The 27230-nt window shown below is 40.4% G+C and overlaps 2 protein-coding genes across 3 annotated transcripts; one reads left to right on the top strand and one right to left on the bottom strand.

Moving 5' to 3' along the window:
- Positions 1-1977: 1977 nt before the first annotated feature.
- LOC137281487 (rab3 GTPase-activating protein catalytic subunit-like) lies at positions 1978-6820 on the bottom strand. The gene has a single exon (XM_067812744.1). The coding sequence runs from the start codon at positions 6688-6690 to the stop codon at positions 3571-3573; it is 3120 nt and encodes a 1039-aa protein (XP_067668845.1). The 5' UTR covers positions 6691-6820; the 3' UTR covers positions 1978-3570.
- Positions 6821-8196: 1376 nt separating this feature from the next.
- Positions 8197-25378, top strand: LOC137281486 (ubiquitin-associated domain-containing protein 2-like). Of its 2 annotated transcripts, none has more exons than XM_067812743.1 (10): positions 8197-8336; positions 11701-11828; positions 12464-12583; positions 13362-13465; positions 14099-14219; positions 14946-14993; positions 16660-16926; positions 17559-17637; positions 19369-19427; positions 23166-25378. In XM_067812743.1, exons 1-10 carry the CDS (start codon positions 8306-8308, stop codon positions 23274-23276), a joined length of 1068 nt encoding a protein of 355 aa, XP_067668844.1. In that variant the 5' UTR covers positions 8197-8305; the 3' UTR covers positions 23277-25378. The 2 variants fall into 2 exon arrangements, with proteins under 2 accessions (XP_067668844.1, XP_067668843.1); XM_067812742.1 differs by having other exon boundaries at positions 8226-8336; positions 19366-19427.
- The last annotated feature ends 1852 nt before the right edge of the window (positions 25379-27230 follow it).

Raw genomic sequence — 27230 nt, 5'->3', positions numbered from 1 at the left:
TGGATCACAAATCCATGAGCCTGGATTGAACAAACCAACTGAATCACAAATGCAAGGGGGTGGACTGAACCAGCCAACTAGGTCACAAATCCACAGACCTGGATTGAACCAGCCAACTGGCTCACAAATCCAAGTTACTGGATTGAAACAACCAATTGACCGGCTGACAAATCCAGGGGCCTAGATTGAACCAACCGACTCAGAAATCCAAAGCCATGGATAGAGCCAGCAAACCAGATCAGAAATCCAAGGGTCTGGACTGAACCAGGAAAATATGCTTGTGCAAATCTAAAGGCTTGGTATTTAACCATCCAAAAAAGCACCAAAGCCCAACACATTTACATTCTCTTGCTATTGTTCAACCACAAGTAAGTCAGAATGAACCATATGACAATTACACTACTCTGTATGCCATCTTGAAGCTGAAGAAGTGAAGTGGATGTGAGATGCAGAACTCTCAACAGTTTTCTCTCTTTCTACACCTACAGCTTGATCAAGTGAAGACCAATGCTTTGAGTAGACATCATTGGTTGGGTCTATTATTGTGAAGGGGTGCATCTTTGTCAGTTGATTGATAACATGTCTGAACAGCTGAGACATGGCTACCGTTTGACATTTCAGTGTTGAGAAATTGTCAGTGATGTTTAACTTTCTTTCAAAAAGAAGCTACAGATGGTTTAATGTTTTCGATGTATACATGCTTAATATGAAAGCAGCATTTATAACATTCTCTGCTCCCCTATTTCATGAAGTTTAACTTGACCTGCCGTTTGTGCTATTTGACCTCCTGGGTCATGCATATGTAGAGTAGCTCAGGTCAAGCTGTAAAAGCTGTAGCAAGTTTACATTGATAAATACATGAGGTTTGTTACAGACCAGGTTCAAAAGAGTCAACCAATCAGTTGTATATTATACTAGTCAGATAACCAAAATTATATTGTTTTGGAGTGAGTGAGTTCAGTTTTATGCCGCTTTTGGCAATAGTCCTGCACTATCATGGCTGAGAACAACAGAAATGGGTCTTGTCATATAATGCACATTTGTAGGAAAAAGTCTTTCAGTTAAATGTTGCCAACACTTTTCACACTAACCTTCAATATGTTTTCAATCAGGGCTCCACAAAACATGTATCAAGTTCCAATGACCAAGAACCCGTGGAGGTCCCGCTTAGAATACTGGCTTTCCGTAACCTGTGATTTTTCAGTAAGAGGTGACTAACAGGATCAGGTGGTCAGACTTGATGACTTGGTTGACACATCATCGGTTCTCAATTGTGCAGATTGATGCTCATGCTGTTGATCACTGGATTGCCAGGTTCAGACTCGATTATTTACAGACCACCGCCATATAGCTGGAATAATGCTGAGTGTCGTGTACAACTATATTCACTTATTCACTTCAGTGACCAAGAGTAAATGATTCTAGAGTAGTAAAACACACTCTTTTCAGGAACCTTTATTTTTGACCTGTCTCCATAGTCTGTCAGAGTTAAATAGAGGATACGCTTTATAAAGAGGCTCTGCTTAATATGAAGAATTACTTGATTTAGTGAGTGAGTTTAGATTCACACTGCTTGTAGCAATATTAAGCAATGTCACGTCGGGGGACATCATAAAATGGGCTTCACACATTGTATCCATCCAAGCGAACACTTTTAACGATTAGGCTACCCCACTGCCCCTAGTTGACAGAGAACATATACTCTACATGGACCATATACTTTATACAGTGGACATACTTGATATAAAACATATGTTTGTCAAGATAGTCCTGCTATGCCCCTGTGGTGCATGGTTCCAACAAGTACTCCATCAGATGTTATAGTTTGACATGCCCGTAAATCATGCTCATCTTCACTGGGACTGCATAATGACAAAATAAATACCACATATTGTTTTACAAGCTAAGGCTGCAATCAGGCATTCCACAGAACATGCTGTAATTTACTTTCAGCCACACTAACCAGATAAGCCTTAGCAGGTTTAAGTTTTTATTATGCAAGTCATTATATGCAATATGAAACTGTAAATTAATCTGTAGTTGTCTACTCATTTATACATCCTAAATATAAATGAAGAGCTTAGTTAGGCACCTGGACATATCTCACGGTTGAATGAGTCCTGATATTAACAACTGGTACATGACTGTGCAACAAAGGATCCTCCTGTACAGAACCTGGTACATTAGAAGCTGCTTTATACAAGGAATGGCATCGACTGCCCCTTCAGGGGATCAGGAGGCTGACAGGGGTATGAGGACTAGACTGCTTGCTGTAAAACAGTCACATGGAGGTCATCACACTCAGCACTGACCTTGAATTGGGTAAGACACGCAAAATGACATTTTGAATATGCACATTCACCAATAAATTCGACCTTTAACATTCCAAGGCCATATTGGCACAGACATGATTTTGTATGGAAATCCATGTTCTTTTTAAAATGAGCAATCATCATTATAAAATCATACCATGGATTCCAATCACTTTATTGTGTTTTATGAGCCAAAGGCGAAGGTTAACATACGTGTGGAAAACCTATCATTGCAAAAGTACACAGGGTGCTTAGTTAAGATCTTTGTGTATGTAAGGATGCACCTATATTATCCCTGTGTTTCCGATCTCCTGCTAGCCAGGGTTTTTCATTCCAATGCAATAAAATATAATTTCTCAATCCGGCTCGTACACATAGTATTGTAATGACAAGACAGGGATTAGTTAAAACCATCAGAACAATGTGAAATTAGTTGCCAGAAATAATCAGGCTCTTCCCTAACTACAACAAACGTGTTATAAACAGGCCTAATTTTACATGAACAGATTTACCTTCAGATAATAGAAATCTGATTCAGTTCGAAGTTATCAGTTAGAAGGGTTTTTTTTAGAAGGAAATTTATGCCCTAATGTGATATAAAGCCTCACACCATGGCACTCATACAAAAAAGCAGGACATCTCTATCTTTTTTTTCATTAAAGTTACTAAAAAGTACTTTTCAAAATAAAAATTATATTGCAAATCAACTTAAGGACTGAGTCCAAGTGCTCTAGCTATGAAATGTCACAAAAATAATTTACACAACTACACAACATATTTTTTCTAGCTAACTGACCTCTTGACTCATGACGCTGATGTTGGAGGTAGCATGGATAAGGAACCTGTACAAAAGTATGGATGGTCTGACCCACAGAAACTGTTCTCTACCTGGGTAACAATGGCAAAGAATGAAGGACTTCCATGTAAATTTGAAAGAAAGAATAGAATCTTGACAAACTGTGCCTTGTATATTTCTGTTAATGTACATGTATTTAAATATCTCCAGAACAGAAGAAAATACAAACAACTGCACCTAGAATGGCTACACTGGTAAAGCATAGAATATAAGCAGATCATATGTCATTGGTTAAGACAAAAATGCTAAAGCAACTGGCACACCCATTCAAATAAATAACACCCAACAACCCTGTTATCAGCGACGGACCTGATATCCATGTCCACTATTCTGTTCCGGATTAGAACCTGATGACACATTTCACATCTGATTTAAATTTGTTAGTGAGTGAACAGCAAACTTTCACTGGAAAGTTGTATCAGAAGAAAATGCTCCTGCTAACCGAAAGTGGTCATTTTCTACCAGAACACAGAACATCTTTTGTGGTAGCACTCTTGAATAGGGAGCAGGCCTTGGTACCATAGCTCTCAGTATGTATTCACGAGCTGTTGCTCGTGGGAAATCTGGGACAGTGCTAGCAGGTTTATGTGCATCTTTCTCCACTTCTTCAGTGGGCTCCTCATCCTCATCTAGCAACATGTAGGAAGCCTTTTGTGACTGGACAAACAGTTTGTGGATGATGGCCCCTACAGGACCACAAGGACCACCTCGAACTGTAACCTCCGGATGTTGATGAAGACAGGACACAAAGTGATGGAGTTCACTCTCTGCACCTCGTTGTTCTAGGAGGTCTTCAGAAAATTTGGATCTCAGGGACACTGTTCTTGCAATCAGGGTTTCTGCCATTTCAATAAGTCTGACCAAATGTTCATATTTCCTGACATCAGCCATTGGGTTTCGAGTCAGTTTGGCCCCCTTGGACACTATTTGGTCAACTAGAGTCTTCACAGCAGGCACATCGGCATCTTCATTATCAAGGACCTTTACTATAGCAGCATGAGTTAACATTGGCATTAAGTTAAACACAACAGTTGCAGGCTTCATGGAGCTAAGCCAGTGGAGGACCTTTTCAGCTTCTCTAGTATCATCAAATAACCGTCTTTGTCGCCTGGCAGGAACGGGTCTTGCACTCTGCCATACTTCCACCCACATGTTTCCAGGAATTTGCATTCTTTGACTAAGGCAGCCTTTAATTTCTTTCTTACCATCTTCAGTTTCAACCTCATCCTCAATGTAATCTCTTGGGGAATACCATCTAACAAAATCTTCCAGGATGCAGCCCGGATTAGCAGCTTTGAAAGACTCCATATCAGAGAGAAGACAAGCACTCTGCATTCTTGCACGCAGCTGTGTGCTTTCTTGAGATGACCCAAGTTTTGAGAGCACATCAGCATGTTCTTCAAGCATGTCTTCTGTCATAGGTGATGGTTCTTGTGTAATGGGGACAAACATCTGCTCACTAGACCCCAGGAGTTTCATGTTTTTAAAAGGTGCAAGTCTACCTTCAGGTTTATGAGAAAAGCTATCCTTAAAGGATGATTCACTGGCAACAGATGCTGACTCAATACTTTCCTCCAACTTGGCTCTGTCTTCTGAGCTGTCCCTGTTCCTGCTGTTCTTTCGGTCTTTAGTCTTCTCCTTTGGGACCGAAGCTCCATCTGCATCCTCATCATCATCCTCATCACAGTCGTAGAATTCATCATCGCTTACACTTCCTATACTGCCAAAACGTTCACTGTTTACCTGATCAACTTGTCCTTCAGCTGGGGAGGAGTCTTGTTTGTCTGACACACGACTGAAAGGATCACCAGGACTATCAGGTGAAGCTCCATCAGAATTGTCACATTCTGAACCATATCCGTAGCCTACTGACTCTCTCTTCATCTTCCTCTCTATGCAGCAGTTCAGCATCTGAAGCTTCTGGTGCAGAAGGCAAGCTCCAAGATTGGGTTGAGACTTTTCCACTCCTGATACAAAGTGATTATTCTCCCAGCGAAATCTCATCTCTAAGACAAACTCTTGCCACAAGTGTGCAACAGCTCTTAAACCACCATAATTATGGTTAACTATAGCAAAACACACAGCTAAGCGATGTGTTAAACTATCAAGAGGTGCAGTTTTCATCTGTTTCTTTAGCTCTGCCAAAACATCTGTGTATCTTGCAGTTTTTTCCTTCACTTCTTCGTCTTCATTTTCATCTTCCCCTTCACATTTTGGCCCCTTGGCATCGGGAAATAGAAATAATAATATCTGATTTAGCATATCTGAAGCAATTGGTGCTTCTTCTGGTTTTATTTTCAGTCTTGTTGTAGCAGTCGATACAACAGATCCAATGGAAGGCATAGCATATGGCATGCTGGGTTCAGTCAAACGTTGCAGTGCTTGGCTTAAGTCTGCATTGTCCCCCTCTTCAGGTACTAGGTTTCCAAGGAGTTCATCAGTTGTTTCTTTTCTTTCAGTGAGAGTAAGGAATTCTCTGATATAATCCCCTAGAAGACACAGTGGATCATCAGCCATGTTGATTCGAACAGACCACTGAGGTGCTTGAAGGGGGTCAAGATCCGAATAAACATGGTTCTCAACAATCATATCCTCTGACAGACTTGGCCAAGTGCAGGACAAATGTAAGTCACTCACTGGATCCTCACATGCTCCAAATGGAAGGTTACCAAAATCAGTGCAGCCAACTTCATCCTCCATCAATGATGACAGGTCTGGAGGCGCCTGTGGCCATGCTGTACATGACCAGTCAGATAAGATGTATGTGAACCTCACAGAAACTGAGACTGGAGGCATAGAGATGTACACACACCCTAATTTCGATTTGAAGACATCTATAAGACCAGCTAGGTGATCGTACTGGGAGGGTATCTTTTTCAGATGAACCATTTCAAACTCAACATTTGCTCCAGGAACGACACATGTTCCACAGTATAGTTTCCTCCAGTTATGTGACTGCTGTACAAACACTGGCACACTGCAGGACGTGTTGCTTACTGCAATGGAGGCAGAGCTGAGAAGTAGCTTGCTTCTACTTTCAGAGTCAATAATCTCATTGTTTGCTGCGGGAGACAAAATGAGGAATTCCTGGAGTCCATACCATCTACACAGTGGGTGGGCACGAGAAGGAAAATCGTTGTCAAGGTTCATTAAATCTGAGTACACTGTTGGTGTCTTTTCATCAAAATCTTCAATGTCGTCCGTCTCCTGACCACTGTCCTTCTCTTCGGAAGTTCTACCCTCAGTGGTTACAACGCACGATTTCAGAAATTTGTGAGTAATCTTAAATTTAAAATCAGCAAATTGTAATTCTTCAGAACGTTCATCCCAGGTTCCATTTGAATACTCGTCTTTTGGCGCTGGGGGTAGTGGCGGTCGATTGGCTAACTTCCATTCGTGGATGATTTCTTCAAAGCGAGCGATGAACCTCTCCCAATCTGACGCAGTCGTAAAGTCAGTAATTTCAAACACATCTGCATCCTCATCTGCACCGATCGAATTCATTCTATTCATATGGCGCATATCTTCATTGGTGTCAGACTCACTTCGCAGATTATATCATGTCAAATGTTTCCATTTGATAACAAAACCAGAAAATGTTTTTAGTTTGGCATATGTTGACAAATCATCAAGGGGGAGTAACTCAAATATACCTGTCACATATACGTTACGACTAATTCACACACGCATTGGCAGCAAGCAACCCTTAAGGAAATGTTAAATAACTAACGACATATAAGTCAAGATTGCTGCAGGATATTTCATTAAAAACCTTCTACATTATCATATCAGCCACTGCTTTTTATGCTGTATCATTTAACAAATGAAGCTGCTGGTTGTATTATGTTAGTATATAATACACGCGTTATCATTATTGGATGTTTCTTGTCGGGGCGGAGGGATAGGTCGTCACACCGAAGACCTGGGTTCGATTTCCCAAGTGAATATAATGTGTAAAGCCCGTTTCTGGTGTCCCCTGCTGTGATATTGCTAGAAGGTTGCTAAACGCGGCGTAAAGCTACTCTCCGTCAGTCTTGTTGTTATTGTTGTGTGCACTATAACGCAGATACCTTTCGACAATACCAAACTTTGAGTGATGTTAATAGAAATTATTACACGAGAAAGCGTGTCATACGATTTATACGAAACGGATGCGGAGGCTTGCATCACGTGATGGAACTGTATTCTCAATCGCCACTTGAGAAACACCAACCAAAATATTTGACGGCACATTTTTTAAATAATGGAAATGGAGACAAAAATGTCAACGCCTCACTGTTAAAATGCATGAGAGAATTAACAGAATGACCTACTTCATAAACAGATTATATACTGTCATGTACCAAATATAAGAAAACAAACCGCGACACTCAGCTAGTGTTTCGTTTAGTGTAGGGCGGCGGTTCATTCAGCATTGATCTGTCAAAACGTAAACAAATGTTTACAACTCCGGAAAATGAACTGGGGATGTTTTAATTAATCTTTATGAACACTTGAACAAAACGGATTTGTTGTTAAACTTGTTCAGATTCATGAATTCGGAAAAAAGTGAAAAAGATGTATTTCACCACAGCCATGTCACCCCTTGTCAGACGTTGAAGGTGATTCACAAGCCCGCAAGTAGCTGCCGGCGTTATCATGCCAACAATATCCTTTGAGGGCATGTTCATAAATATGTCAATTGAACTACCGCTAATTAAATTTACTTATCCTGTAGCAGTGACACAAATGAAATACTCATGCGTCAAAACTGTGCTGGGGAAGATTTGTAATGAAGCACATTTTTGTTACATTGTCTAATATGTTGTATTACAAACATCATCTGGACATAGTTATCTCCCTTACATTATGTATCGCTCATGCAAAGAATAATGAGTATACTCGTTCAAAGGCAATATGACGTTTGAATAGAACTAGCAGTCACTTAAGATAACCCCTGACCTTTTCGATATTGATAATCCGACCTGTGTTTGTTTCATATTTAGACATTATGCAAATCAATGCCGTAAGCGATGTGTAAATGACATCACCGAAGTGTTTGCACTTGCGCGAACGCTAGGAACTAGTTGTTTCCGCTTCCGTGTTTTGATCAGGGAGACAGAGCAATCTGATCGTAGAAAGGAACAACAGTCTCCAAATGCTATCAGTTTACGGGTCTTCGGGATTCTGTAAGTGAAAAACGAATAAGCGGTGATATCTGATGACGAGAAATTTCTGAGGTTCGAAACAAGGTCAATCTCACAGGATGTTTGTGTCACGTAACTGGCAGAGGGTCATCCTTTATACATGCTTCTTAATCGAATTATAAAAGAAGTATTATTTTACGCAAAACATCACTGACATGATCATGTTGTGTGAAGCAGTCTGAAATTTGTTCTACTGAATAGAAATATTGAACAGCCAAATCAGCCTATTATTTTCCAAACCTTACTACAGTGGGTAAGGGTATTCCGGATCACGGTTATTCCGGATCACTGCCACGTACATTAACCCCTAGAAACTGTAAATCTCGAAGGATTTCTTCACTCAGTCTCTCATTTTATAACCGAGACATTGCTCTTGGGACGACTGCACTTTACCGGGCGCACTTTTTCCGATTTTTGTCGCTGTGCTGGTGGGGCTCGAACGCTTTCAGCAGGGGTCGTGGGATTCCAACTGTGCCAATTAGACTAATTAGCGGACACGCTACCTCGGGACCACCGGTGCGATCACAGTTAGTTAGTGCTCGTTTAACGGGTCATTACCCCACTAGCTCTGCGCATGCGCAGTGAATGAAAACAATCTATTATGGTTTGTTTTCATTTACTGCACATGCGCAGAGCTAGGCCCCGCCTACCCATTCATCAAAGCGAGAAGCCACACCTAGGCACTGTTTTCAAGATGTCGTGCAGCCAATCCAGCGAAGCTATGATATATGATGACGTTTATCATTTGACTTGACAATGGATGGATATATGGATATAATCGCATCTAAAGTAAGCCAACCCTAACCTTTACTCACTAACCCTAAGGATCTAGAAGGGGGTGTCCCTAACCCTAAGGATCTAGAAGGGGGGGTCCCAAACCCTAAGGATCTAGAAGGGGGGGGGTCCCTAACCCTAAGGATCTAGAAGGGGGGTCCCTAACCCTAAGGATCTAGAAGGGGGGTCCCTAACCCTAAGGATCTAGAAGGGGGATCCCTAACCCTAAGGATGCATCAGCGCGGTAAAGTGAGACAGTTCAGTAGCTCTACAGCGCGCTATCACTATAGCGCGCTCATTAGCGAGCGCCCAGCAGTCCCGGGTCGCACGCCCGGTAAACTGCAGTCTAGACTTGCTCTTTAAGGTGATATATTTTGTTTTACTTGATCTAAACCAGAAGTTTACTTGCGCGCCCTGTAATGATGATACTTGTTATGGCGTACTTTGTCGTTGGCACGTCAGGAAAAGGTAACTCATTCGGAATGGCCCGTCTCAAATAAGACTAGAATCAAGTTACTTCACGTTAACACTCCATTGCATGCATATACTTTTCACCTGTAAAAAGCAACAAAAATCTTCTCTACATCTGCCATATTTTTGGAGAAATGAGTCAGTTCTGGATCACCAGAAAATAGGGATCACCTCAAGATGTCAACCACCGAAAAATGTTAATTACTGTTGACATAAAGTAATTAGTTTCACGATCTTACTTCGGTTGCCTTTATTTAAAATATGTACTCACTCAATGGTTTGTCTTAGATGCTCTTTGCACAGAGTAGATAGATAAAACGTTTTGGTCTTCATTTCGCCAAAATGTAATTTGCGGTACAGAACTGTCTGTCAGATAAAAGGTTATGAATACTGAAAATAACCAACTTGACAATGCTTTGGGGTTGAAATTGTTTTGTTTTGTTTTCAAATCGTATTCTTCTTTTTTTTTAATAACTTGATGCATTTTAGTAAGGTACAACTCACTACAAGTGCCAAGCAGTCTTGCAGGGTCATTCAGGCAAATTCTTTATGTAGAGAAAAGAGGAGGCATGGTCATACTATGTCATTACGTTATTAACCACAGCAACAGAAAGTGACCTTTTATGACAACCAAAAATACCCTGTTACTTATGCCAAAGGCAGAGTCAATGAGGATGGAGTAGACTCGAGCTATAGTTTGTTTCATTTTTAAACACAAGAAGATACACGTACACCCATAAAGAGTTCAAATAGGCTGGTATTAATAGATTATGCTCGTTAGCTCTACGATCAGTAGCTGATGATGTGATGTTAAAAAGCTCCTGACTGAATAGAGCGTTAAAGGTTCTGAAAAAATGGGTGATTTTGCCTCGATAGTTGTACTTTACAAGTTAAAGTCGCATGTAAAAGTCACGACAAAATACTATCTATCAATACTGAAGAGATCAGTACCATAAACCACTTATGTAGTAACCCCAAGAAAATATTTTCAGCCCACACCGGTACCTGGAATCATGATTCTGGAGTATGTTGTTATGAGCAGCAAGTGTTAAAACTATCTACCAAGCGGATGTTGTTATCAACTGCAATGTCACGTGATCCGGAATACCTTGAAATGATTCAGAACTGCCATAACAGCGGAGCGTTTCTTTTGCGATATTTCTAAAGTCTTTCAGGACCGAATTAATTTCATATTTTGGTGTAAGTAACATGAAACATTGCTCAGCCAGAAATTACCCTTAGGTGCTTCAGATATATTTTTGTGGAGGCGCATGAATTTGGTTTTTGGTTAGTGATCCGGAACGGCCCTACACACTGTATCTCCCCACCCTGATTCATACTTGTCAATGCTTGATTCCCCTCTGTGTATGCATTTCTGGTATTCTATGCATGATGTTGAGGAATATTGTAAAAGACAGTATAAAACCATACCCACTCACCAACTGACTGATGTCTGTACCTGACCATTGCTTCCCATGAATGTTTAGACACATACCAACAGAATGGCTTGTGTTAACAATAACTTATGATTGCCTATGGCTTGTGTCAACAGTAACATATGATTGCCTATGGCTTGTGTTAACAGTGACTTATGATTGCCTATGGCTTGTGTTAACAGTGACTTATGATTGCACGTCTGGTGCTGAAGAAGAAATTCCACAAACTGGCATGATTCTTTTAGTGCTACAGCCAATACAAATGTCATAATTAACACTAAATGAATGCTTTAAGTATGATGGTGGGCGCTTAATGGTAGTGGTCTGTATGCATAGAAAAGAATGCAATCGGGATCAGTTTGATTTATAACTTGATTTTCATGTGTGTTAAAAACAAACATGCTTTATATTGAAGGAGACTGATAACATATGTGGGTAACATATACATTGTGTTTAAACCTGTGGTCCCTGGGATTTGCAACTCAGCAGATCATCCCTTGATTGCTTGGCCCCCATGTGCATGTATACTTAAATTTTAAGTAGGCATAATGTAGAGAAATGACACTGATGAAATATATTTATGTCTACTGTAATCTCAAGGGACGTGCAGTGTTCCTGATTCAAGGAAGATAAAGTGCTTATTGAATGCAAATCTGTGTTTCCAGACAAAGCTCCTGTGAGTAAGGGGATTGTGTGGCTGTCCTTGGCCACATCCTTTGCCTTCTCCTTCCCACTACAGCATTACAAGAGCTACCTTCTGTACAACCCACAGCTACTTCTGGAAAAACACCAGGTGAGATGCAACACTACAGTGTATGTGTTAAACACAAAGGTGATGCTGGAGCAACACCAGGTAAGAGAAACACCAGGTAAGATGCAACACTACAGTGTACCTGTACAACCCCCAGGTGATGCTGGAGAAACACCAGGTAAGAGAAACACCAGGTAAGATGCAACACTACAGTGTACCTGTACAACCCCCAGGTGATGCTGGAGAAACACCAGGTAAGATGCAACACTACAGTGTATGTGTTAAACACACAGGTGATTCTGGAGAAACACCAGGTACGATGCAACACTACAGTGTATGTGTTAAACACAAAGGTGATGCTGGAGCAACACCAGGTAAGATGCAACACTACAGTGTACCTGTACAACCCCCAGGTGATGCTGGAGAAACACCAGGTAAGAGAAACACCAGGTAAGATGCAACACCACAGTGTACCCGTACAACCCCCAGGTGATGCTGGAGGAACACCAGGTAAGATGCAACACTACAGTGTACCTGTACAACCCCCAGGTGATGTTGGAGAAACACCAGGTAAGATGCAACACTACAGTGTACCTGTACAACCCCCAGGTGATGCTGGAGAAACACCATGTAAAGCAAATGCTGTCAAATTTTAAATGGTGAGTGTTTTGTTGCAGATATGGCGGCTCCTGTCATCTCGTATGGCCTTCCTAGATCTGAAGGATCTGTTTGTGTGCTGCATGCTGGTCTATTACTTCAGGATCTTTGAACGCAGATTTGGATCCAGAAAGTTTGCGGTATGTGATCTTCAGCATGTTTGACATTGGTGTTATTCTCACTACACTTCTGGTATATTGTCCTGTCATGCATCAGCTGGTTTGTTGTGCGTGATTGCAAGCTCCTTATTATTCTGAGAAAAGTCTTAACCGGTTGAAATGCTATATGCACCAACAAGTTGATCTTTCAGAGTCTATTATTGCACTCTATATGAAGCACTTGTGAATCTCCAAGTATGACAGTGCATTTCGAATTTTCACCTCACTATGTTTACTGGCATTAATCAGTAGAGGTGCAGCGATTCACCCATATCTTGATTTGATATTGGATCCACTATTCAATCATTTTCAATTCAATTCTTCATACAGGTAAAAACCTTTGATTTCATATTACTCACAGTGCTTTTTTGAGTGAAATCCATTATTAACTTGGTGATATCTACTAGTAACAGTTCTCATTGGAAAATTATCCCAGTATCAACCAATCACATTTCACTTTATTTCAGCGCTCAAAGCTGCTTCAGTTGGCGTCAGAATTACACATGTGTGGAAATAATTAAAATAGGCATTCAAGTTCGTGCATGTTTGTACTTGTCCTGAGGAAGCTGGACTCTGCCTTTTCACTAACGTATCATAAGTATCTGTTGGCACAGATGGCCTGCTGTGTGGGATTAAGTCCGCTAGGTGCACCAGGAGATTGTCATTGTGTATTTTATTTTCCTAGAATCCTATGATCATGGCTTTGTATTGCCCAGAAACGTTTGACTGGGGTTTAAATCCTGCTTATTGTATGTTTCAGTCGTACCTGATTGCCTCTGGGGCACTGGCCTGTGGGGTGGAGGTCGGGTCATTGTGGGCGTGTCAGCATCTGGACATATCTGTGGAGAATCTTCCCACAGGACCGTAAGGAACACTGCTCACTTCTAAGTCAGTAATTGCGCAGATCAACGCTCATGTTGTTGATCACTGGGTTGTCTGGTCCAGACTTGAATATTTACAGACTGCCGCCATATAGCTGTAATATTGCTGAGTGTGGTGTAAAACTAAACTCACACACTCAAGTCAGTCTGCCCAAATGTGAAAGTATAAATATGTGTTACTAAGGAACACACACTAGTTAGTGTGTTCCAAGACCATGTTTTAAATGTGACAAGTCTAGTGGCCATAAAATTTCAAGTCCTGTGCTGGGATTCAAACCATGGACCTTCTGATTTGAAGTCGGACACGCCCACTTGATCAAAGAGGGAGGAACACCCACTAGCTTGTAACCCCCCCACACAGACTGTGTTTGAGAAACATTTGCCTTAGGCATCAAAAAACACCTCTCACCTTAATCAGTAGCTGATCCCCAAATACCTGTTTCTCCGTTAAGCCCCGTTAATCCTAACAAACACCTGTTACCCTGACCATGTATACTTTAACAACAACTTTAGTCATCATAATATGAAATATGCATCTTTTGAAATTAAGTGGTGTTTCTTGAATAGCTGACTGAATACTATACTCTGATTTTGCCACTGTTAATCTTTCATTTAGGATCTGCTTTGTGTTTCCACTGTTCGTGCCATACTACTTTGATATTCCACGTGTTGCCATGACTCACATTCTGGGTGTGCCCGTCACTGGGAAGACACTGACTTACATCCTTGGTCTACAGGTGAGTAGACTCCATAGATGGTTGTCAGATGGTCTAGGACACCATAGAGACTAATCAGATGATCTCAGGCACCTTAGACAATAATCGGATGGTCTTAAACACCATAGAGAGTTATCAGATGGTTATAGAGAGCATAAAGAGATATCAAGTCGTCTCGATTACCTTACAGATATCAGATGGTCTCAGGCACCATGCAGTGATCTCAGACCGTCTAGGTTCCATAAAGATATCGTGTAGTCTAAGTCACCATAGAGCGATATGAGATCGTCTTAGGCACCATATATCAGAGTTTTACTGAGTGCATATAACTGATTCAAACATGTAGTCTTTGGCATCATAGAGAGATATCAGGTAGTCTTCAGCATCATAGAGAGATATGAGGTAGTTTTAGGCATCATAGAGAGATATCACGTAGTCTTACGCACCATAGAGAGATATCAGGAAGTCATAGGCATCATAGAGAGATATCAGGTAGTTTTAGGCACCATAGAGATATGTCGCATAAATCTTGGTAGGTAACAATGTTTCAGTTTGGCATGAGATTACCGCATCCAAATCAAGAATGGCAATGCTTCAGTTTGATGAGAAATTACTAAGTCTAGACCAAGGCTTGAGATGAATTGCAGACATGGTGTTGCTTTGACATAATTATGCAGATTCATGACCTTTTTATTCTGTATGCCCCATGCTTTGTTTTATTTCTGAACACAACGATTCTGTCTTCAGGTAGCAAGCCCGACATTTGAGACAAGACTTGTCGCAGTCTGTGGAATTGTAAGTCTAATGAAAACTACATCAATTCACGAGAAAGTAACATTGTTTTCAGTTTTAAACATTCATGTACTGTTCAAAAAAAAGAAACTTGGCATAATGTTTTAGAGTTTTACTGAGTGCATACAACTGATTCAAACATGACATGTTCCTCAGTTATGGTAAAATCATCACTTTACAAACATTATTGTCCAGAAAGTGGGCTATTATGGCCACTCAATCGGAGTAAAATTTCATTATCTGGCGTGACAACCATGAGCGTCGATAACAGTTGGCAGTGGTGGATCATAGAAGAAAGATGTTGAATGCTGCCCTGAGGAATGTTTTGATACTTGCTGAAGTGCGGTTCTTGTAGTGTCCAAGATGGTGGATTACGCTTGCAAGCACCAGTGTCAATCGAGAGTATCCCATAGATGTTCCGTGGGGAACAAATCGGGTGATTGAGAAGCCCATGGTAATGCCTGAACATTGCTTTGCTGGAGGAAGCCCTGGCAAACACAAGCAACATGAGGCTGAGTATTGTCATGTTGGAAAGATATGCTGTTGATGTGTGATCTGACATTGCTGTGACATTGATGAAGAGAATGATGTGACATTGCTAAATCCTGTACCCTAGCTAACCCCATTCAGTACATTATCATCATGACACTTCCATCACCAGATCTGTTGACCTGCTGTGTGCAGTTATCAGCATAATGTTCCTTCCAGTGTCTGTATTCACATGAGAAGAACTTGACTCATCTCAAGGCAAAATTGTCCACCATCTTTCCCGCGGCCATCTTGCTTATTGTCTGCACCATTGTAGACATTCAGCCCTTTGACATGTCAAGACATTTCCTCGCATTGGTCTTCCAGCAAAATGTCAGGCCTCCTGATTGCGGATGGACTGGTCGGAGATTTGGCGTCAGGGGATTTGGATTGCTGTGAATGTTGTGGTCGTTCTGCATCAACAAAGCTGTCTCAACCGGATGTGGTAACTCTAGATCGACCCGACATGGGTCTGTCACTCCCTGTATTGATGTAACGGTTCTGTAGGTTTGAGATGGTCCGTCTTGACATGCCAAAGATTCTTGCCACTTCTTGATGCTGTGTCCCACGTTGTAAATCTCCAGTGACATTGTGTTATTGAGTTCCTGTCAGTCCTTAGATTCTTTGGTTGTCTTTAGTGGCTTAAAGCAATACATGTACAGTGACCTACAGATAAAGACTTCAGTTTGGAGTGATACACAATTTCATGATGCACTTGCATTTCATATTTGGTGTTTTAGTGATTCACTACAAATGTGAGTGTAATATTAGTTGTTTTGTTTAACATTCTTTTTTTGAAACACTTTGTTGTCAGCAACCATTTCAGTATGGATTGGTTTGTGTCCAATATTTTCCTAAAATTCAAATTGTTCCTATGTCAAGTTTCTTTCTTTGAAGAGTGTACATTGTTTTTGTGTGTAAACACAGGGCATTGCAATGGTTTTTGGAATATGTTTTTTTGTGTCTGGAGATGCATTTATAGCTGCTGACATATCCAGAATGACATGTCACTGAGACAGGTCAAGTGTTACCTCATGCTTCTGGCACGGAGGGGCTACTGTGTAGATGCGTTCTACTTTGATATTAAAAATTGGTTACAAAATGTAAAGACTGTGTGGATAATCCATGTTTTATCTGCCAGATTGGGGGCTTGTTGTGGAGACTGAACTTCCTCAAAGTTAAGACCCTGCTGATGATCCCACGGTGTGTTGCCTCCATGGTTGATGCAACGCTAGGACGCATACTACAGTCGCCACCCCCGAAGACACCAGAGCTGCCAATGGGTGCCACCCTGGAGCTGCAGAGACAAGAGCAGCTGGACCGACTGGAACAACAGATGGTCATGGCATTTCAAAACTCACAGTCAGCCCACCGCCCAAACATCGACATTCCCAGGCCACAGCCTTTGGTGCGTTTTCATGCTATCAATACCAGATCAAATTCTACCAAGTCACAAAAGAGATTATAATGCTACCTGGGCATGCAAGAATACAGTGAACATTGTTTGAAATCTCAGATTCACTCTTGGTTGGTCAGGACTGTGGGATAGTCTTGTAGTTAAAGTGTTTGCTTGTCATGCTGAAGACCAGGGTTCAGTTCCCAACAAGGGGTGATGAGACTGTTTTGTGCAGTGGCACCACTGGCCTCCTTTAACAAGGCACTAAGGTGATTATACATCATGAATGTAATACCCACAAAGATGGTCTGGTGAGTGTATTCACGATGACACAGGCTGGGATGTGAGAACTGTTTATTCGTTGACTGAATTCATACAGATGGCACATTGACACCCTGCAACAATGAATGGAGTAATAACAATACAGTTCTCACAAGCTGACATATAAAAGTAACACTTTATGTAATCATAAGTAATACAATGAATGGTTATTAATTACTGTATTGTCTGAAATATACAAATTAGTGTTAGCCTTTGCAAAGGTTACTTCATGAAAGGAGCCCCTGGTGGGTTGGCAATACAGATACTCTGTTGAGGTTCTTTGATAGTCGTGTCACTAACTCCTACTTCCATGTCTTTTACAGAACGTAGCAAATGGGCCTGGTATATTTGGAAACCCAGACTTTCTGATACCACCTGGCTTACGGCAACGGAATAATAGGGGTAGGTACATAAATGTTTGGGGACACCTGCAGTTTACGGGTCCCTGCCTTCGGCAGTCACCCGGAAGTAGAATGTATTCTATAGTAATGTGTACGCGCCTTCGGCGCGAGCTTACTGCCTTTGGCAGTAAGCGACGCGCGCAGCGCGTCATATATAAAAGAAAAGCATGCGAGAGCGGGCTGATCTCCATTAGGAGGCATTTTAGACGAATTTAGAGGTCATTTTCGTGTTTACTGGCAAAAGTTTAGTTTAAAACTTCGTCTGAAAGACGACAGTTTTAAACACGAATTTTAGTAATACTCCAAAACATTAATCCAATCGTTAGTAATCAAAGGGAAATCCTCATGACGTTCCTTTTCTCTGATTGGTCAGATGTGGACGCACGTGTCGAATGTTCCAAATAAGGTAGTGGGTTACTAGGTATGCCACAACTTGAATGAGATGGGATATGTGCATGCGACAGTAAATCATGGTAAGGAATTTGTGAATGCAGAGAATGGTGTGTACACAAATAAAACTGAGAGTACGTGGAGAGTGGTGAAAGCGTCCCTGCCCAGGTATGGAACTGCGAAAGGATTGTTTGATAGTTCATCGTGAGGTAAAAATATTTACGTTGTTTTGATGATCCTTTTGTAACATTTCTTGCGTTTATCCGCCGTGCGTTTGACAACCCCAAAAAAACCATGCATACTTTAATGATTGAAATTGAAAATAAAGAAAATGGTGTTCAGGATTCGGATAAATTTAATGCAAGCGGAGGTTTCTTCTTGTAATGTAAGTGAAGCGTTTTGATATTAGACATCAAATAAACTTACCTCTTTTTGTTTATTAGGAATAGAAAAGAAATGATAAGTAATATGTAAAAATAATGTAGGGGGGCACCTGCCCCCCTAAAACCCCCCATTCTGTTGAAATATGAGATTGCAAAAAAATCATACATTCGGTTAGCACTGGGAAATTGTATCGTGATCTTAAAAAATGAATAAACACTGCAGTTGACAATACCATGACATAATACTGACCCTAAAATAATGTTGAGGAATGAAGGTCTTGAGCTGATTCTCGATTATAACCCAAAGGTAATTTAATAGGTCAAACAAGGCCATAGAACAGCGGCAGTAACTCGCCGGAGTAAACAAAAAATGGCGTCAGCGTTAGTGCTCGCTTCGATGTAAATATGGCTTCTGCGCATGTCTGTCACGTACACTTCCGGGGACCCGTAAAATGCAGTTTACCCAATGTTTGTCAAGGACTAACATATTGTCCGTGTGTTTGCTGCTGTGGTAAGTAAGACACCTGTTTTGTGCTATCCTAGTGTGTTGGATGTCCAGTTGGGGAAACTGAAAGCAATTTGCATGTGTCATGTTTCTCAAGGTGAGTGCATTTAGTATATGTTCATGATTAAAGTTCATGGCTGACCTTTTAGTGCTGTCAGGAAAGATTTGCTTTCTGATGAGACTTCGAAAAGTGGTGGTGTGTACTTCAATGATCTCCAATGGACTGACTTCTGCAGGAAATCTGGTTGTAGTAATTATATGCCATTGTCAACACATGAAATCTACATGACTTTGAGATGTTGCACTGGCTTAGTCTGCGGAACTGGTGATACACAAGTAAAGGTTGTCTATTGTTGCTAGAAGTCCTGATATGTTTGCTTCAGTTGCAAGTATTGTTAACACCAACCCGTAAAGCAAATTTTGAACTTCAAACTGTCTTGTTGTCATTCAGCAGATGCTGTCCCCACTGACAACCACAACTCTGACCTCACAGGTCCACAGCTTGAGGAACAGGTCAGTACACTTATCACATGGTGGTCATCATTCAGCCTGTCATTGTGTCTTATCTAGGACGTCATCACTTCATCATATCTCATTATCTCATATTCCGCATGTCATCATGCCCTATCCAGCATGTCATCATTTCCTCATGACTCATTCAGCATGCCATCATTTCCTCATGACTCATTCAGCATGCCATCATTTCCTCATGACTCATTCAGCATGCCATCATTTCCTCATGACTCATTCAGCATGCCATCATTTCCTCAGGTCTCATCCAGCATGTCATCATTTCCTCAGGTCTCATCCAGCATGTCATCATTTTGTCATGTCTCATCCAGCATGCCATCATTTCCTCATGTCTCATCCAGTATTTCATCACTGCCTCATGTCTCATCCAGCATGTCATCATTTCCTCATCTCATCCAGTATGTCATCATTTCCTCATGTCTCATCCAGTATGTCATCATTTCCTCATGTCTCATTCAGTATGTCATCATTTCGTCATGTCTCATCCAGTATGTCACCATTTCCTCATGTCTCATCCAATATTTCATCATTTCCTCATGTCTCATCCAGTATGTCATCATTTTCTCATTCAGTACGTCATCATTTCCTCTTTTCTCATTCAGTATGTCATCATTTCCTCATGTTTCATCCAGTATGTCATCATTTCCTCATGTCTCATTCAGTATGTCATCATTTCGTCATGTCTCATCCAGTATGTCACCATTTCCTCACATCTCATCCAATATTTCATCATTTCCTCATGTTTCATCCAGCATGTCATCATTTCCTCATGTCTCATCCAGTATGTCATCATTTTCTCATTCAGTATGTCATCATTTCCTCTTTTCTCATTCAGTATGTCATCATTTCCTCATGTCTCATCTAGTATGTCATCATTTCCTCATGGCTCATCCAGTATGTCATCATTTCCTCATAATTCATTAAGCATGTCATCATTTCCTCATGTCTCATCCAGTATTTCATCACTGCTTCATGTCTCATCCAGCATGTCATCATTTTGTCGTCATCTCCCTATGTCTCATTCAGTATGTCATCATTTCATCATAATTCATGAAGCGTGTCATCATTTCCTCATGTCTCATCCAGCATGTCATCATTTCATCATGTTTCATCCAGCATATCATCATTTCTTCATGTTTCATCCAGCATGTCATCATGTCTCATCTGCCTTGTCATCATGTTTCATAGTCACGATATGGCTGAAATAGTGCTGACGTGACTTTAAGTTTAAACTCACTCACTCATGTTTCATACCTCATGTCATCATTTCATCATATCTCAATTAAAGGTCTCTGAAGACTCACATTTTCACTCTCAAACCTGTCATGACAGATGCAAAAGGCATCTGATACCTGCTCTGTTTTTCTTTATAGACCTGGTCATGTGTATCTGGATAACATTGAAGGGATAGGTCACTGAGTTTGAAATAAGCTTTGATGATATTTATCCCCAACAACACGTTTTGCAATGGGTATTAAAATAGACTCCATCCATGCTTCCATGTATTTGTCAGTGCGTTCATGCACATTTCCGGAGCAGGACTTCAAACTGTTCACTATTTTTTCACCAAATTTGGCACATAGATAGATCTGGTGGTGTACTGGTCCCTTTTGGTAGTTTTTGAATTCTGAATAAAATATTTTTTACGTTTCCATGGCAACAAGTTTGACTTTGACTAAATTTGGTGGATGTGCTCTTTTCCAGACCAGAACTTCAAAACCATTCACTATTTCTTCACCAGAACTGGCACATAGATAGATCTTGAGGTGTACTGGTGCCTTTTGGTAGTTTGGGATTTCTGAATAAAATATTGTCAATACTCTCCTTCTACTTTGTCAGAACAGTTGACATCATTATAACTAGTATACATATTCATGAACAGTATTTTGCAATTGCAGGGGATATTGATGACATCTTGTTTTCAGGATGTAGTGTTAGGTTGGTAAAGAGATATCTTCTTTGTAAGAATGCCATAGACTGCAACAAGTACTTTTCTCATATGTGTTTGGATGGAGCTGAGTGTCAAAGTCAGGTCAAAGACAAGATCACAGAAAGATTTTTATCATACCTTCATGTAAAATAATTTAGTTTAACTGGTTTATAACACTTTGATAAGTCTCCATGTAAAAAAAAATTACCCGCTGCCAAACTCTTTACTGAGAAGCTGAATTTCTAACAATCATGTGACATCATAATGTTATGCATACAGTTCCCGGACTTGGAAACCGCTCGATTAGCTATTATTGAGCTTAGTATGTACAGATTTATTTTACTGACTTTCACTGCCCCATTTTACAATATTTTATACATTGAATTGTTTGCACTTACCATTTTATAGCAGTTTCACGCTCTCAGAATATGTTTTAATGATTTTATAAGTCCATTCGCGAGGCAGACCCCATTTTGTTTACATGTTATTAAGTTGGTATTGTTCTTCAGAATAAAATGATATTTTGTACATTTAACATAGTGGTAAGATAAATACGCTGTATGCTTCTCCCTTGGACAGTACGGACTGACGTATACCTTTGTGTACCGGTGTTATCCCTCACCTACTGGCTCGGGTGACACTGATACATAGAGGCATACATCGGCATTACCCTCGAGAGAAGCAGACAACTGATAGTATATACATTATAAGATGTTCACTGGACATAGGGGCATGGGTTGATGCACCCTTAATGTTTGTTTGTGTTCCCTGAACCCGAAGGACCGGTGAATAACATATTTATCTAACCGAACACCTCAATGTTAATTCTGAACTGTTTTAAGCATGAGTATCAGGTCATACAGCCAACCTGTGTGAATCAAATGATTGAAGTCTTGCTGTTTTTCTTGGAGGTATTGTCTTAGTAAAGGCACTGTGGTGTAATTCCCCTTCTGAATATTCACAGGGACTACATTTGAACATTTTGTCAAAATTTATTGTTTGGAATGCGAGGCAAATCTTTTAGCAGCCATCCTTAGATTTTGCAGATGAAACAAGGAAAACAGACATAGACTTATCACCCTTTCATCGAATTGTATTCGCCCAGCATCAGTGCTTTCTGTGCATCATGAGTGATTCACTGTTCTGGTGATGGTACCAATGTTACCAATGTTCAATGTTATTCGAGATAAAGAAGTACTACCACAAAGTACCGAATGAGTTGCTATTGGCTGCGGCATGGTACATTGCAATGTACCTCGCTTGTGAGTAGGGTATATTGAAATAATTGAAGATCGCTTAGCTGATCGGAAAATGACATTCATGTAAGAGGTAAGATAAAATGTCTTGGACATATGTTAATAGCGTATAATAGGCTCGATATCTTATGATGAGATCTCAAGGTCAAGGCCATTTAACTGGAAATGCAAGTAACTGAATATTCAGGTAGTTAGGGAAATTGTCCTTTCTGTTTCAGATCTTGTTTATTTGCAAGTGATTTGATTGAACCAGAAGTGCATATTCCAGTGATTTTAGGTTATCCAGACTCCAGACTTGAGGGGAAAGTCCTGGTTGTCACAGCCCTAATGTTAAAACTTATTAACAAAATAGGGAGTTTCAATGAGAATAGTTGCAGGGGGATCAAGGATCAGGAAAGATGTATGATGTCATATAATGTTATTCATACTTTTAACCACTAGTGCTGACCTACAGATAGCATTGATACTGCTGACTGGCAAAAAATTGCAAAACTGTACAATTCCTGACTTTTGTATCTCATTTTCACTTTGTAGGTCCAGCGACTTGTCGAGATGGGATTTAGCCAGGATAGAGTCCGGCATGCTCTTCAAGTTACCAACAATGACATTTCCATGGCAACCAATGTTCTGCTACAGGAGACATAACACAGGATTAACAATGCCAAGCTTTGTCTTATTAAACTGCCATGTGTCATTATGTAGACAGTACGTACTGGGATGGAAGTTTCACTTCCAATCATCAACACCGCTCACTTGTGTTGCTGCATGCCATTGGAGGTAGTGGATGTTTCCCATGAATCATGGAATTTGATTGGACCAATTACTTTCAACACCCTTGAAGCATGCTCAGGTGTGATTGAGCCTTCCATAGTAACTGTGTGGGCTTTAACCTGCCCAGAGAAGAATTAATTTGCTGTGTCATGAACATGGCGAGTTTGTCGTGGTCCTGACTCATTGTGTGAGTGTATGTTACTCTGTGTGTATGTTGCTCTGTGTGTGACTGTATGTAACTGTGTGTGACTGTTACTGTGTGTGTGACTATGGTACTGTGTGTGTGAGTGATTGTTACTGTGTGTGACTGTTACTGTGTGTGACTGTGTGTGTGAGTGTATGTTACTCTGTGTGACTTTTTCTCTGTGTGTGACTGTGTGTGTGAGTGTATGTTACTCTGTGTGACTGTTACTGTGTGTGTGACTGTGAGTGTGCATTACTCTGTGTGTGCATTACTGTGAGTGTATGTTACTGTGTGACTGAGTGTACTACTCTGTGTGTGACTACTGTGACTGTGCTACTATGTGTGTGACTGAGTGTGGCATGAATAATCAGCCTACTGTTAAATGGTTATTCAGAATTTGGTAGATCATATGAAACAATGTGCAGTAGTCAGGAAAAAGATAATTTAATACTTTGAAAACATTATTTCTGAGTTCCTGTATACCGTCATTCTCTATTATCATGTGACCATTTTTGAAATGAAGGCTGTTGACAGTGTTGTGATGACTGAATAATCTACACGTTTGATACCACTGTCTGTGATGAAGATGGACCAAGTATCAAAATCGTTACTTTTCTCTGAGTTTCAGCATGCTCTGTGTATTTAGCAAGTGTGATGTAATAGAAAGTTTATTTGTATGTACATGAAGATTAGTGAAGTATATTCTATTTAAATCTTTCATTTCTAAGGTGATTCTTGCCATGTTGAAGTTCACATCACTGCTTGATACATTGTGTATGAGTACATAGTACCAGCACAATGTGTACTCGCGTGACAGTTAGTTACTTTGTAATTTTGCATAATAAGAAAAGTGGTTTTGAGGTGGACAGTTTCCATGTTTTTCATGAGGTCATTGTTACATGTGACGGCCTTGGTGTGAGCTCCTCTAGTGACGTGCAGCCTCGTGGAATAACATGTCACTTCGTAGGTTGGCGTGTGTCCTCATGAGTTGACATGTAACCTCATGGATTGACATGTGACTTTACTGGTCGACTTGACAAGTGATATCATGTGTTGACATATGACCTCATGGGTTGACATGTGACCACGTGTTGACATGAGATTTCATCACCCTATCAGCTGAATCAGTGAGAATGTTTGAGATTCAGATTTAGATGGTAGAAATGCTGTTCCAGATACAATCATCCTGTAAAGCTGACTCAATGAGCAGCAGAAGTTAGCAATTTCATGTCTATCCAGGCCACTAATACAACTTGAACTGTGTGGCCGAAGAATACTTAACAAGGATATGAGATAATCTGAGAAAAAAAATAATTAAATAATATTTATTGTAACTGATGTATGTGACAATAATAATGATTTGTGTAATTGAAGTAGTAGATGGTGAACCCCAGACTAGTTCTGGCCCAGATTTCTCAAAACAAACCTAAGTCTGAGTTTTGACTCAAGTTCGACTTTTTACTCAAATTTGAAATGTGTTTTACAGAATGAACTGAAATTGGTGTAAAATCCAAACGTAAGTAGACAATTTGAATTTGGTGGATAGAGATTACTTCAGTTGTATGGCTTTTTATAATTTAAAAATCCAGTTTGAGTTATGAATGCAGCTGTTTTCAAATTGTGAAAATCAGTTTGAGATTTGAGTAAAAAGTTTGTTTTGAAAAATTGAGTCCTGGTGTCACCCCCACTGATTGAGCAGTGACCACAGACTGTCGGCTAATGTCAGAATGACAGAGTATGAATGTTATGTATGACAGACTTCAAGTTTGAATAAATGTTTTCGAAGAGATAATTATGTATTGTCTGGTAATCAACTTCAGCACAAGGAAGGATTGACTTAATAATAATGGGAAGGGTTTTTTTTTTTTTTTTTTTTTTTTTTATTAGCCCCATTGACATTCCTTGTAAATTCTGTGTACTTGATACCTGTGAAGGTCCCGGGGTAGAATAGGCCTTCAGCAACCCATGCTTGCCATAAAAGGTGACTATGCTTGTCGACTAACGGAATCGGGTGGTCAGACTAGCTGACTTGGTTGACACATGTCATCGGTTCCCCATTGTGCAGATCGATGCTCATGTTGTTGATCACTGGATTGTCTGGTCCAGACTCGATTATTTACAGACCGTCGCCATATAGCTGGAATATTGCTAAGTGCGATGTAAAACTAAACTCACTCACTGACTGACTGTGTACTTGAAATTACTGCATTATCACCATACCAACTTGGATGTACATTTGTGACTGCTCCCTCCATGCTCCATCCTCTGATGTTAATGTGCTGCACTGATACTCACTGTTCCAGTGACATGCTCAACATGTTCCAAAATCGAACTGTCCAAATGTCATTAATGTTATTCTATGCTTTGGCAAAAATTCCCAACTTACTGTCTTCGTGGTTTGATACATGGCCATTTTAGTGGCAGATTCTTGGCAGTTAATGTCACCGTTTGAAGTATTCCAAAAATTCCAAACACCTCGTTAGGGTGATAACATGAAAGGAAGATAGTCTTTCAGCATAGAGCAGTTCTCTAATATGACATAATTTAACTCTTATGCCCCAGTGTATCTACCTGTAATGTACTTGATAAGGTCAGACCCATTGTGGACGAAGCAGTTCTCGTCCTTTGCTGGAATGAATCCTGGACATCCAGTATCCCAGAGGGAACCATGTACCCACAGAAACAGAAATGTTTATCCTGTCGCAGCATCTGGTGCAAAGAAGCAGATGAATTATAACATTGAAAGGGATGAAACGGCAGTCCCTCAGAACCATCGTAGTCTATAGGCCACGGATGGACACCAGGGGACCTTGAAGTTAAGGCGTTCACTTGTCTAACGGAAGAGGAGTGTTATATTCACGAGTGAGTGTGTATGGTTTTGGAAATATTCCAACAATAACACAGCGACGGACACCTAAAACGGGCATCACACATTGTACCCATTAGGGAATCGAACTCGGGTGTGACTATTGGACGCATCAACCATAAGGTTTCGCCACCACCCCTCAATTCACGTCATGGCAACAATGTCTGACGACCATGTCTGTTGACCCACCCCAACACTCACATTGATGGAATATTGCTTTCAAGACCATAAACTAAGCCAATTCGTTGTGTCAGTGGGCACCTTGGCACACCAGAACAGAAGTTTATTCAGTAGTATTTTAACCATAAGGCCTGGGATACTGTTGGCAAGTGCAATATAAATTACTTCTGATCATAGACATTTTTAAAACACTTCATCCTCGACATAGTTCACATTCAGTTGGAATTCATCATTTATTTTTACGAATGATCTTTTATCCTGAAATATGAAGAATTTCTTAATAATGAAAGCGAGAATCTCTCAGTTCCTCTTGAATATAACCCGTTCCTTCAAGCAGTATTTCGAACGCTGATTATGCTTGTCACAAACAAAAAGTACTTGCTTCTCGTCATCGTTAAAGGTCACATGCAACCAAAAAATCAAACCTAATTAAATTACAATTATTCATGACATATAATATACATTGCTGCTTGTAAAAACCAAATAAACAAAATTATAATCGTACCATCGCGATTCAAAAGTACAATATTTTGTACTTGGGCTTACTTCCCTCGAAACGAAGCCCTCGGGAGACCGAACCTAGTCATAGCGGGTGGAT

This window comes from Haliotis asinina, chromosome 4 (genome assembly GCF_037392515.1).
Source record: "Haliotis asinina isolate JCU_RB_2024 chromosome 4, JCU_Hal_asi_v2, whole genome shotgun sequence".
NCBI lineage: Eukaryota > Metazoa > Mollusca > Gastropoda > Lepetellida > Haliotidae > Haliotis > Haliotis asinina.
This window is presented reverse-complemented; position numbering and strand designations above follow the sequence as displayed.